General features: G+C 40.9%; 1 protein-coding gene across 1 annotated transcript; it reads right to left on the reverse strand.

Moving 5' to 3' along the window:
* Positions 1 to 192: 192 nt before the first annotated feature.
* snx3 (sorting nexin 3) lies at positions 193 to 12,752 on the reverse strand. The gene is made up of 4 exons (XM_041064891.1): positions 12,563 to 12,752; positions 4,713 to 4,808; positions 4,213 to 4,337; positions 193 to 1,005 (listed from the first exon to the last, which is right to left on the reverse strand). The coding sequence occupies exons 1-4, from the start codon at positions 12,722 to 12,724 to the stop codon at positions 900 to 902; spliced, it is 489 nt and encodes a 162-aa protein (XP_040920825.1). The 5' UTR covers positions 12,725 to 12,752; the 3' UTR covers positions 193 to 899.
* Between the last annotated feature and the right edge of the window lie 490 nt (positions 12,753 to 13,242).

Genomic DNA, 13,242 nt, shown 5'->3' on the forward strand with positions numbered 1-13,242 from the left:
TAGCCATAGGCCTTAAACGTCTTTGTAATGGAGATGGTAGATTATGTTATATAGATTATTTATTGAATAATAAATGTAATAACAAAGATAGAATAGCTGTGGCTGTGGCAGCTCGCAGTATATACTTGACTATCCAATGTGGAGTGTTAGATAGGTCAAAAGTCCAAATCAACAAATGTACTTATGCCTGGAGACATTTCACCTATTTTATTGGAAAATCTTCAAAATAAACAAAAATGGCACAGCAGTATACAAATCTCAAAATGCATATAGCCTGTAGAAATACTGCAGTTCCCTCTGTGTAAATTACTTCTTCCTTGCTAGAAAATCAGAGAAAATTGTGATAACTGGGCAGGTGCTGGTTGATGTACACACATGTGCTTCCTTTTGAGATTAGGATCAACTAAGTGTGATTTGAAAGTCAAGGCCCATCAAATATATGTGTGTGTTTAGTTGCTATTTATGGTGAGCAACATGCCATTATTGGATATATATGATGGGAAATGCTGTGGGTCTTTATAATAGCTTTGCATACATAGAACGCTCATTCAATGTTACTATATAAATGAATATATTCAAGACATAGCTAAATGATAAATACATGTTAGTGGCATTTCCAGACATAAAATTACTATAAATTACTTTGAACCACAGTTATGTGTCGAACATTCTTTACTCCAATTAGAAGGTGAAAACAAACACCAATCGGGGTCACTAATTGAACTAAAAGAGGCAGTGAACGATATAATTTTGGGGGGGATGCGAGGAGGGGAATTTCTCATTGAAATGTTTATTGTCTGAGAGAAACCTGGAGCAGTGAAGAGAGCTTTGGGTTTTCGGGCCAAGCTGAGCTGAGCGGGGTCGAACCAGACCAGGTCAAGCAGAGCCATCTTTTCTTTTCAGGCTTGCCTGACTTTGGATGGGGTGTAGTTCTTGTCCACAGACTCCTCCTGTAGAAACATGTGCAGGCATCGTTCATTCTGGGCTAGAGGGTGACCGGCCACTCTGAAACACACGAGAGCAAAAGGCAGGTTTGACGCCTGACTAGCTTTTTAAAGGCTTAGGCTTCATGACATTCAATTCAATTCAGTTTTATTTATATAGCGCCTTCCACAATCAAAATTGTCTCAAAGTGCTTTACAGAGACCCAGAGCCTGAACCCAGATCAGCACTTAAGGCGACAGTGGCAAGGAAAAACTCCCTTTTAACAGAAAGAAACCTTGAGCAGAACCCGGCTCATATGGGGTACCCTCCTGCCGATGGCTGGGCTGGGTGAAAGGAGGAAAAGGAGGAAGACAGGACATCAACGCACCTTTAGAAATAAGGACACACATGGATGGGACAAAACAGATTGACAAGAGCAATGGACTAACTTTAAGGTAAGAAATCTAAGAGAGATTTAGCATGAACGACCAAACTGCAAAAGAAAAAAATATATACTGGAATTGCATCCAATTTGTAATGCACAGGAAGTGAGATAACATTTTGAGTGTTCTAGTGAGAACATGTAGTCTGTATTTTTATTTAAATACTGGAGAATGGAAATTAGTCAAAACAAAAGAGATTCTGCAGGTTTCAGCTCCATTATGTCTTATGTTTCATTTCACTGATTTTCTAAATGAAATTTTAAGACAGTTTTGGGGGTATTACTGCCTTTATTCACTAGCTGACAGTGTAGATATAAATCCCTGCGTTCAAATTCTATACTATACACTATACTGTATACAGTATACAATATATAATCTTTATAGAACAGGTTTTGCAGTTATACAAGAAACTCTTAAAGTGCCACTGTAGTTTTTTTTTTCACTAATATGCACAATTAGTTTTAATTTTCTCCTTGTCCTTTGTGTCCATGAATAGCTCACTCAAAAATCAAGGTTTTGTGGCATCCTGACAATGAACTACAGCATCCCCTGTATCCAGATGGGAACCTTTGATGGATGTCACGCCCCATCTCTCTCGCTCTCCTCTCATTTTTCCGTCATCTCGCTACTGTCGCGATAATAAAGGTAAAAAAACTGCTAAATGAAAAAATATATATATCTATGGGGGTTTTTTTTGCATGAATATATTAAATTTGTTGCTTTCCAGAGTGAACACCTTACAAATTCAAAACCTGCTTTTGAATTGGTGTGTAGCAGGGATTTAGGACACAGCTATAGACAGGAAATGTGGGATGAAAGAGAGGAGGAGGAGGACATGCAGAAAAGGTCTCCAGCTGGACAGATACATGGTATTCATTCAAACACGAAGCTACAATGACACTAAAACTATAGGTTTTAACAATATATAACAAAAAGGCACAATAACCAATAATCAATATGCCAATTAGGACATTTTGTTAACAGTAATAATGAAAAGGCTGTGCCTACATGATGGTCTGAGTCATCTCATCACAACTGAAGAGTCTTATTAACATTATGAAGACTCTGACTATATATACTGAGCATAATGTAATTACTGTGCAATACAAACACATTTTACATTGACATTAGTTTATGGATGTGGACGCGTGGTTGTGGTCACAAGCTTTTCTACTTTGTGTTAACAGTGGTAACGATACATGGAGGGAATAGATCAATCAACCCAACCCATAAAGATACACGAGGGCTTTCAGTTTCTTCAACAACCACAAAATAAGCAAAATGACATGTCTCTTCTAACTTTTTGACAGTGAAGCTCCACTTCCATGAGAAATCACGGTTTGGAGCAACAGGTGTGGGGAATTCTTTTAAAAGGACTCCACTTAAGGTAAATGCTTTATTGGTTTTGGTGGGTGGGTCTTCAGAAAATGTGTTTTTCCCCCCAACATCGTACCTTTCCTGGTACGAGTTTAAGAAATTAATCTGCACTCCATCTCAACTTCATTACAGCTGTATGTTATCACTACATCCGGATAATACTGTATGTTTCAGACTGTGTTGTTCTCTGCTAAAGCCACTTTGACATCAGGCTTCCCTTAATGTCCCTGTAGATGACGCAGAGGAGCTTAATGAGAATGGGCTTGTGCACCTGAGACCCTAAAACCTCTCATTTTTCAAGCAGTAAATTTCTCAGAATAGCTCAAAATGATGACATTATACGTATGCAAGCATAACCTCTGAAGGGAAATATTTCAGACAAATTAAGCCACCCGGGGGAGGCACTGACAGGTCAAATACCAGGGCAATCACTGGAAAGATCAGGTTGTCCCAAACAAACCATGTTTAATAGGTTTAGGAAATGTTGACATTGATGACAAGGTGCAGCAGAAGAATGTTGAAATCTCAAGGCCTTGCTTGCTTTCTGGAGTTGGGATGTATGCCCCTCTCTCTCTCTCTCTCTCTCTCTTACCTGAGGCATAAATTATGTTTGACTAGGCTGATCAAAAACTGACGGTTATCTCCTCTCCTCCTTCTCACTTGTTTCACAGCGACAATCATGTTTACCATTCCAAAAGATTTCTTCTCCACAATGCTCTTAATCACAGATAAAACAATGCTGCCAGCCACATCGGCCAGTATGAAGTCTGAACAATGATATGATCAACAGCAGTGTTTCATTCATTGGAAGCAAGATGGAAAAAATCTTAATTGCCAACACATTCTCATCGTCTTTAAAAAACATATTTATGGATTTTAATTTTCTCAACTGTCTTTGCACACTTAATATTCCAACAGGAAACACTGATGCATTTGCACATGAAACAAAGATAATGGCCAAGTCTGCAATCAAAGCAAATAATTACAATCACACTGTAACTTTTATTGTTCCGCAGCTGAAAATGAGGACATGCTGGATCAAAAATAAGCAGAGGTGCACACACCATCCCATGGAACCACGCGCTGTAATTTGAGCTGCAATTATCATAAATTACACATCAACAATAAAACAAATGTGGGAAAAATTATGTTGTGGGGTGCCCACTTGAGTCCTTCTTGTCCTTTGCAAGGTAATTATAAAAGAGAATTAAGGAGGATAGTGAGAAAAAGACCTGCCTGTCTCTGTGGGTTCAGTTTGTTAACAATATGAAGAGAAGTGAAAAAGTTGAATCTACTTATTACACAAAGTGTTTCATTGTTCTTGAGAGTTAAAATAACATCTCGCTACAGAAGAAGCTGCACACGGGTGCGACTACAAAGAGGAAAAAATTGTAAAGAATAAATTGTTTTCACCTCATGGAAAAGTAGTGGAAGAACGGAGAAAGACAGAAGATGGGGAGAGGCTTACTTGTTGAGAAACTGCTCAAGACCCTGTCTCCGCTCCTCAATGAAAGAGTCATCAAATATCCCATCATCCCCTCGAAACGGAAGCTGTCGGATAAGAGCTTTTCCTGGGAGAGGAGGGACGACCACCTAGGACAAAAAGAACAACCACAGAAAATCATGCTGCAGCAGTTAAACAGGCATAAAATTATTTATTAGAGAGGGTTTTAGTACTTACAATTAAGACATGAAAAAATGACTGTAAAACAGTCCTTGTGTGAGTGAGCCTGTACAGTGTGACTGGGTGAAAACATACAGACGGTTTATTGGCTGCTTCAATAGGCAGGACAAGAGCACAGACAGCATATAGGTGATATCGTCCTTAACACACTGCAAGGGTTCAACAGATCTTTCAATAACTTACTGTGTGATACAAACACATTGCAGATGCAGCCAATGATGTATGTTGATTTGATAAGCCAAGAACTCAAGAGGCCTTGTGCTCAGTTCACCTCAATGGCTCACCTTGCTCTCCCTCTCCAGCTCCGCTCTGAGCCACTCAAAGTCGCTGTACCGCCTCCGAACACAAGACTCCTTCAGCTTGAAGATGGGGAGGTTAGTCTGTGGACAGGGACGGACACACACACACACTTAAGTTTTCTTCAAGGCACAAAGTAAGGCTCAAAAAGATGAGTTCAATAAAGCCAGTGCTTTCAATCACAGTCAGTAACATCAAGGATTGTATAGACACTTTTCTTCATGTCGTGTACTGTAAAATTATTATAACTATAATTTATTCAATACATTTTTTGTTCAGTCTATAAAATATCAGAAAACAGCAAAAGATCAAGGTGCCTGTCGCAATTTCCCAAATGCGACAGGCACGTCTTCAAATCGCTTGTTTCGCCTGAACACCAGTATAAAACCAGAAAAAGCAGAAAATGCTCAATTTCACATTTTTATTTGTCAAATGATGAATCAATTATCACAATAGTTGCAGATATTTTTTTTGTTCAATGACTAATTCATGAATTAACTGTTTTCATCATGGCTATTTTATAGCAGTAATAATGCACAACAAGGAGTGCCAGTATAATGGATGATTCCCTTTTGAGCTGAAACAAATAATCGATTGAAAGTCGCTGTGTCCAGATTCTCAGCTGTGAAGAATATGTAAAGTGAATGTTTTTTTTATTTAAATTGCTGGTTAGACAAGATTTGAGGATATATAGGAAACTGTGATGGGTTTTTTACTCTATTTTCTGACATTTTATATAGCAAACAATTAATCAATAACAAAAATAATCTTTGGTCGTAGCCCTCCTTCGCTTTGCATCATGGAGCTGACTACACTATTTCAGGTATAGCCATATGTTATATCCTCTGACTTTAATAAAATGAAAAAAGGAGGAGGACAAAAAAAACAAAGCCTCCTTCAAATTGAACCAAACTGAATAGAAAAATTGAACTGGCCTCCAGGCAAAGATAAAAAAAAGTTCACTCATGTTTTGCTCACCAAGGTCTACTGCACTAAGAATGTTTTGCCGTTTTTTTTTTTCGAATGTTCGTGTGTGCCAATGCACAGATGTGGGCATAATTCTAAGCTGCTGTTGACAAGCACTTGAGAGTGAATTTCATATTAAAAAGAGATGTTTCGACATTGACAGAGAACACTGAAGCAAACAGCACATTACAGCACAATGCCAAACCTCTTCACTAGTCCTGGCAGCACATGGCCGTCCCATGACAATGTACAAACAAGGAGAGAGTGAATGAGCATTTCATTGGCAGGCCACATTCAGAGAAGGTCAGAATTCATGGAAGGAGAAGGAATCACAAGAGCAAAGCAATTGAGCAAGAAGGTGCAGCATGAATACAGTATGAGCAGCAGACTGATCGATGAGCAGACGACTGTGTGCAGTAAAGGGGATGCAGAGTTAACTTGAAGGCTGAGTAAATGGCTGAACAAAAAAAGAAAGGCGGGGGTGTAAAGTAAGAAAAGAAAAACTGGAGAGGTTGGGAGCTTCATCTGGTCTGTGCAGGCCTAATTGAAGAGGAGGGAGAGCAGGAGTGGTCTTCTCACTCTCATGGTCTCTCCCTTTCAGTTTTTTCTCCTCTTCATTTCCCTTGCTCTGTGATAATAAGTCAGATTTTCTGCCCTTGAGACTCCTCTTGTGGTGTTTCAATAGGGACAACACAGGCATTTGTTCTCTGCTCTGTACTCCCCTCAGTCTTCAAAATTATGGATCACACCCAAATTTAGTGGGAAAGAGCAAACACTTCTGCTAAAAATGTTATATTGGTGAAGACAGCTGCACAATGCCAACATGACTGTTACAAACAAATGTTACTAATAGAAATTATTAAAATATAAAGCCAGTGGTTACTTTAGTAGGTACACCTGTAAAATTTAATACAATCCAATACAGCTCATGACCTTAGTAATAAACCTACAGTTGAATTAAAATCTATCTGACACAATCAGCGAAAACTGATCACAATAACTTTCATAAAGGTAGGATATGTGGAAGAGTTGTTATAATGGGTTGCATTAGACTGTATAGGTGATTGTAACTGTGTCCAACATGTCATTAAGAGATGGTAGTTAAGGGAAAGAAGTCAAGACAACATCTGGAAAACCAAGAAAACTTTCAGCTGGACAGAAAGGTGAAGCAAAACCCCCCATATGGTTTTGCTTTAACTTTCTGCCCAGATTGGTCTACCAGATCTTGTCTAGACAAGGTTTTCAAACTCTTACAATGAGTCCTCAACTTCAGTGTTAGCTGTAACATGAAAGTTGTTTCACTCTCACCCCATGACACGAGTTTAGTTTTTTCCACCGCCACTAGCCTTGCAGCTCTTTTTCTAAACAAACCATTTAGTATCCAGTTCAGTCTGTGAACTTTGCGGTGCCTGCATGGAATCAAAACACAGACAGAAACCACACTTTGCTGTACACAAGCTAAAACTGATTTATAGTTATATTACTGACTACCACAGCTCTTTTCAACAAGGTCACATTTACTGTGATTAAATCCTTAACACTGGTGAAATAGCCTGGTTAAGATAACAGATACAATAATAGGAGTAATACCTTACCCTAGTCATAATCAAATAGGTGCCAGTAAATTCAGAGTCTCTGCCACTCCCTCTTTCCCACTGTGTTTTTATGTAATTCACCAGCCCTGAAACCTTCCCTTTCCCACTTATTTCAAGTTCTCTCCAGGTGAAGTTGTCAATGAGCCCCTCACTCCTCCTCTTTCTCAGGTCACAGGAGAAGTGGATTATCTTAGCTTTATCGCCCCAGTGCTCTAGCATTAACTCCACTCTCCTCTCACCATGGTCTGTCCCTGCTGCGTCATGTTACCTCACAGCATGGAGCGCCGCAAAGTTAATCCCCACCACAACAGATCACAGTTACAGGTAATCTGCCACCGCCGTGACTCTAATCCCATCATGTGCACACAGAAAACACTTAACCGTGCGCAAGCACACACTGATGTACACGAAGCATTCAAGCACAGGTGTTAAGTATAAAGATCTGACCAGTCATACAGTTAACAATGTAAATATAATAGCCCAAAGCATTCAAGCTTGTTTGTACACACACAGTTGAACCATCTCCAAACAATGAGGTTAGCAGTGAGAGCGTAAGGAAAGAAAGTCACCTGGCCTTTCAATCCTCTCACCCTCTCAAACCCTGTGATTAAGAGATTGGCCTTGCAGGACAAGGGGAGGAACGAAAACGACAGAACTGAAAAATGAGAGGTCTCACTCACTCTTTCTCTCTCTCTCACACACACACAAAAAGAGGCGGTGCGTGAGAGCTCTACGAGTCAAAGATCAGGTTCCCCTGGCCTCTGTTCTCTTCATGGCTGGTTAGAGGTTAGGGCCCGGGTGTCTCAACTTACTGGCCCCTGCAGTGATTGGGACATGGGACCAGCCCAGACCCAGCTGGGTCTTAGCATTTCATTAATTGTCTAAAAAGGCACACTTTGCCTCTCTCACTTTCTAAGGGACAGAATAAAAAGATAAGAGGAAGGTGAAAGAAAGTAAAGTTAGCAGGACGAAACAAAAGAAATCTCCAAAGTTAGCAAAAGCCAAATAAAAATGAATGAGGAATTAATGGTAAGAGTATGTATTAAGAGCATATGAGCAGGTGTAAAAGAGAAAATGTGGTATCTTAAAAAAAAAAAAAAGGAGCATAAAGCCAGAGGTACCTCTTTCAAAGTAGACCTCCTAGCTTCACTTTTCATTTTGAGCATACAAGGTGCAATCTACGCTCCATAGGAAGAGCATGTGATTCATAATGTGTGGGACACAATACCTTAGGCTCATTGAAAATGGGTTGAAAAGAGGCAGAACCCTTAAAAACAGCGAGACAGAGAAAGAGGGAGAGAGGGGACAAAGATCACTCATCTCCTGAGAGAATAGTTCAAGGCCACCATGCATTAGCTTTTAGCAGGATGGATTAAGTCAAGTTTGAGAGTGCGCATCCTAAACCTCCCCCATTCCCCCCTTCTCACCCCTCCCATATACTCCCCTTTCAGAATAATAGCATTAAAAATGGCAACATAATACCATCTCATTGCATCATATTCCAAAATGGGGAAAAAAAAGACAGGGAACAAAAGCGTTAGGGCTATGGGTCTTTTGCTCTCGCCTCTCCATGTACTCTCCCACTCGTTCCCTCGCTTGCCGGCCCCTGCGGCCTGACAGCCTACCCTCTCTCCGACTCGCCTAGCTGGCAAAAAGCTGCTTTGTTGCCATAGTATCAACTCCCACTTTTGATACTGTCATTTCAAGTAGGATATGGTAGCCTTGATACAATATGTTCCCTATTTCCATTAAAATAGTTGTCGAAGAGGATGCTGTAGACTTTGGATTACACTTGACTGTGCCTGACAAGCGCCCCCCCACACACACACCCACTCCCCATCTCTCCCCATTTTATTAATGACCAAAGGCCCCCGCCCCAATGCCCAAATGGAAAAGAGAAAGAAAGAGAGAGGGAGAAGCTATGGGAGTAGCAAAGAGGAGGGGTAGAAGACTGAGTGAGACTGAGAGACAGAGCTATAAGAGGCCTTTTATGTACTCCTATCCATAAACAAAGTGAGATCCCAAAGTTCGCTCCCTTGAATGTGCTCTCTGGATGAGATGGGAACCAACTAAAGACAAGAAATTTTGATAATACCCAACACCCCCTCCTCCCCCCGCTCTCCCCTCACACACACATACACACACCGTAACTCCAACCCTGTGTTTGCTGAAGGTCCAAACACATACACGATGCTGCTTGAGGGGTTCATCTCAAACCAGAGACCACAAAACCTTTAAGGTGATATAATAGGACTCTGCTGAATAATTTTAAGAACCATGAGGAACATGGAAAATGTGCAGAGGCAGAAAAAACACACTTTTTCAATTCCAGAAACTACACTTAAATGAAGGGATTTAGATGAGAACAAAAATCCATTGTTTCAACACGACCCAGGACATTACAAGTCCACTCAGGCAAAATGAGATATCCGCCTCCTTTCACTATGAACTTAGCTTCCACTTCTTTAAAACCTGACTGAAAGAAGTGGATTGATCCCATTGATTGAATGAACAGCAAATGCAGGCCTGGCCGTCAACAAGTGACTGTGTAACCTGCCTCACAGCACACTGCTGGCTTCTCACATGATAATCCAGTCCTTATACAATTTATTTCACCACTAACTTAGTGAACATTCAGACACTATCAGTGATTCACAAGCTAACTGCATAAGCTGACATTCAATTAAATAGTCATGGCAAACTTCACAATATCATAGAAAGAAAAAGGCACTGAGCTGGTGTTTACACTACACAGTAAACCACATTTAGTTATCACGGGGACTAAGGTAACCACACTCTGAATCAGGCAACTGACTGCACACAGCTGGGAGTGAAATGGGATAAGTGGGCAATGGGATGAAGGCTGGTGAGGGGGTGGCTTTCTGCCCTCCCATGGGTGGGGGGTGTGGGGGGTAAGGATGGGGAATAAACACTCCAGCTCCCCCACACCCTGGCCTGTTTCATTCTTCTCTTCTCTCAATGAGGGGATTAGGCAGACTGTCTCAGTGCGGCCACAAGGGCTCTCTCGATTTCGGATGGATAGCGGAACAGCGGTGAGAACAGGGGACAAGGGAATGAGTTATAAACAGAAACAGCATAGCAAAATTATATAAGAAAATTGAAGTAGTTCTAAATATAAGCACGATAGAAACCGAAAGAGTGATGCAAATGCTATGCATTCCAGGCCTAGGCATTGTGGCTAACACTCTTAACATGCTGGAGATGGAGTAAAATACTTCTAAAGAAAGCTGAAGAAAGGAGAAGGAGAGAAGCAAAGCAAAGTTGACACCACGTTTGTTGAGAAGTGAGGGATGCGCCGCTTCTTCTGTGGTCTTATGCAAAGCAGGGTCACACAGGGCTATGAGGTGCACAATAATGCTGATTACACGCATATGCTAATTATTACACGCTAATCAAGTACAGTAGCCTTATATTCAACGCTAATGCCTGGCGACGGCTTCTCTTCCCTCAACCCATTTCTTTAAGGTAAAGGGAAACTATAAATACTTGAGGGCTGCTAACCAATCTAAATCCTACAGGCCACTAACTACAGGGGTGTCAGTCAACTGAAATAACAATTTAGAGATAAGAGATGAGGCAATCAGACAAGCCCAGTGACTGCCTGACAATTCCAGACTCTTAGTGCAGCCTGCACATTAAAAATGCATACAACAGAGTCCTGGAATGGTTGAAGTAATTTAAATTCATTTGTGGTGACAGACGTGCTGAAAAATAAATGTGAGTCGAGCTTGGCGTGGAAGGTCTGAACGGCTACAGTTTGATGACAACTGAGCAAATTCCATCTTCTGATGAAAACTATGTGATATGGTCGAAAGCTCCAAGCCAAGTTGAGAAGTGGACCTTGAGTGGAGATAGTTTTTGTCAATAATTTAGTATGATCATTTACTGTGTTCACTGTCTGAAATGCAGTACCGTACCAACACTGGTTAAAAGTGGTCCAAAAAAGATTTTCAAGTTGATCTGACCTTGACTTTTAATACTGTAGTGCATCTAAGATGAAAAATACTCATGACACAGGATCTGTGTTTTGCAACAGCTACGATTGTCTCACAGTCACTCTCAGCACTGATTGCTCAACAGTGCCACATTTCTGGACAGTAGAAGCTAACAATCTAACATTACATTTCACAACTATTTGGATAACAATCTTAGCTGAGTCTTTACATAAGCATTTAAACTCTCAGATAGCTCACCAATGGATGGCAGAAACATTTCTAAGAAGAAAAGCATTCGATCACCCCTGCAAATTCTTTAGTGGAGTAGGAGGAAGGAAATGTGTGTGTGCGGGTGGGGGGGCAAGGCTGGAGAGGCCCAGGGAGCATCCTGCATCCTGTCTACAGTTCTAGAGAAGCTGACTTGCTGAGCTATGTTCCCTTTCAGCCCAGGACTGGAGTGCACTAACCTGAATGATTTTTGATGAACAATCAGCCAAGCCAGGAAAGTCACAAACTAAAGCTTTCTTACACCAACCAACATCCCCCTTTAAAGTATGATGTGTGTATGAAGGTGAGAGCTGAGCTTTCAGTCACAGAGTCGTACTGTCATGTGAAGTGTGTCTTCAAGTGCGAACAATACTGTTATCTATTCTTTGCAGTCAGAAAACGGGGTGTGGCTGGAGTTGAACTATTAACAGTTTGGGAAGGCTTTAACTTTTTTTTGGGGGGGGTGGGGGGGGGGGGTTATTTAATAATCGTTTATTAGAGGTTACATAACGCGAACTTATTTGTAGACATGGCTTTGTTTAGGAATTGATAAAAACAGCTGCACTGTCACGACACAGTGGAAAAAGCACTTGAGGCTAATGTAAACAAATTCCCTCCTTTAGCAGAGCGATAGCAAACTGCCTGTTAACGTTAAAGCAAATATTTGCAGGTTCACAGTACTTGTTAACACTGTTGTCCAAAGCCCTTTTACAAATTAACCAACATCTAAACAAGTAACTTCAGTTCAACACCAGTAATTAAGGATAACACGCTAGTTTAATATCAGATAGCTTAATCACAGTTAATTCTGACGAGTCTCACTAGCCTGCTAGCTAGCGTTGGCTAACTCGTTTCGTAAGTAATCCCTTGTTCCTCTTTGACAGTCATTCATACGCGTAAAATGTCGACTCTGTGATAACATACGCGGATTTTCACTGCGGCAATCCCGATGTCAAGAAATCATAACTTTCCCTGACCACAGGAAAGACGGTCGCTAGCTCAGGTAGCTAGCGTACAAGCTAGCGTCATTAGCACTCGTTACTGCAGGCTCACCTTCAGTCTGACTTCATACGTGGTATATCTGCCCCTGCCAACCCCGACGGTCTCAGGATTGCTCACATCAATCTCTAGAAAATTACTCGGGGGTCCATAAGCGTCATTTAAGTTCTGAGGCTTAGTGAAGAGCCTTCTTGTATCAGCTATGGTATCAGCCATTTCTCCCCTGTCCTTCTAGCTGCTAGGGATAGCGTTAAGTTAGTCAGAACACAAACGTGTGCATTCCGCTGCTAACCTTCAAAATAAAACATTTTGCAAATATCGTGTCCGTTTAATAAAAAGTATAATGTTAAAAAGCGCACTGCTTTAGATGAAAGTCTACATTTAATCATACTGTATATGCGTATGCATACATTTCCACGTGTATTTGTCTTTCAAGCACCCAAAAATTGTAAGAACAAGATTTAATTTGAAGGCGAATCACCTAAGTTCCGGTGTCGCTCGGCCTGTCACCGTCGCTGGATTAAAGACTTCCGATCAGCTGAGGCTCAGCTGACGCTGTCCGAACACCTGCTGCTCGGTTTGTTTACAACCCGCCAGCGGGCATATTGGCCGGATTCATTTTTTAGTCTGTAGACACAAATGTATTCATTTTATTTGTATAGTCTGGACCAATCACAGTTCACAGTGTAAAGTAATGGCTGATAATATGTAATAACACAAATGATCCCACGTTC

The sequence above is a fragment of the Toxotes jaculatrix genome, chromosome 19 (assembly GCF_017976425.1).
Source record: "Toxotes jaculatrix isolate fToxJac2 chromosome 19, fToxJac2.pri, whole genome shotgun sequence".
NCBI classification, from domain to species: domain Eukaryota; kingdom Metazoa; phylum Chordata; class Actinopteri; family Toxotidae; genus Toxotes; species Toxotes jaculatrix.

Excerpts from the sequence above, each read along its gene's own strand:
- snx3 (XM_041064891.1), bottom strand. The coding sequence starts at position 12,724 with ATGGCTGATACCATAGCTGATACAAGAAGGCTCTTCACTAAGCCTCAG. Across the intron at positions 4,809-12,562 it reads CGTATGAAGTCAGACTGAAG|ACTAACCTCCCCATCTTCAA; the intron begins GTGAGCCTGCAG and ends CCCTGTCCACAG. Across the intron at positions 1,006-4,212 it reads CTTGAGCAGTTTCTCAACAA|AGTGGCCGGTCACCCTCTAG; the intron begins GTAAGCCTCTCC and ends CGTGTGTTTCAG.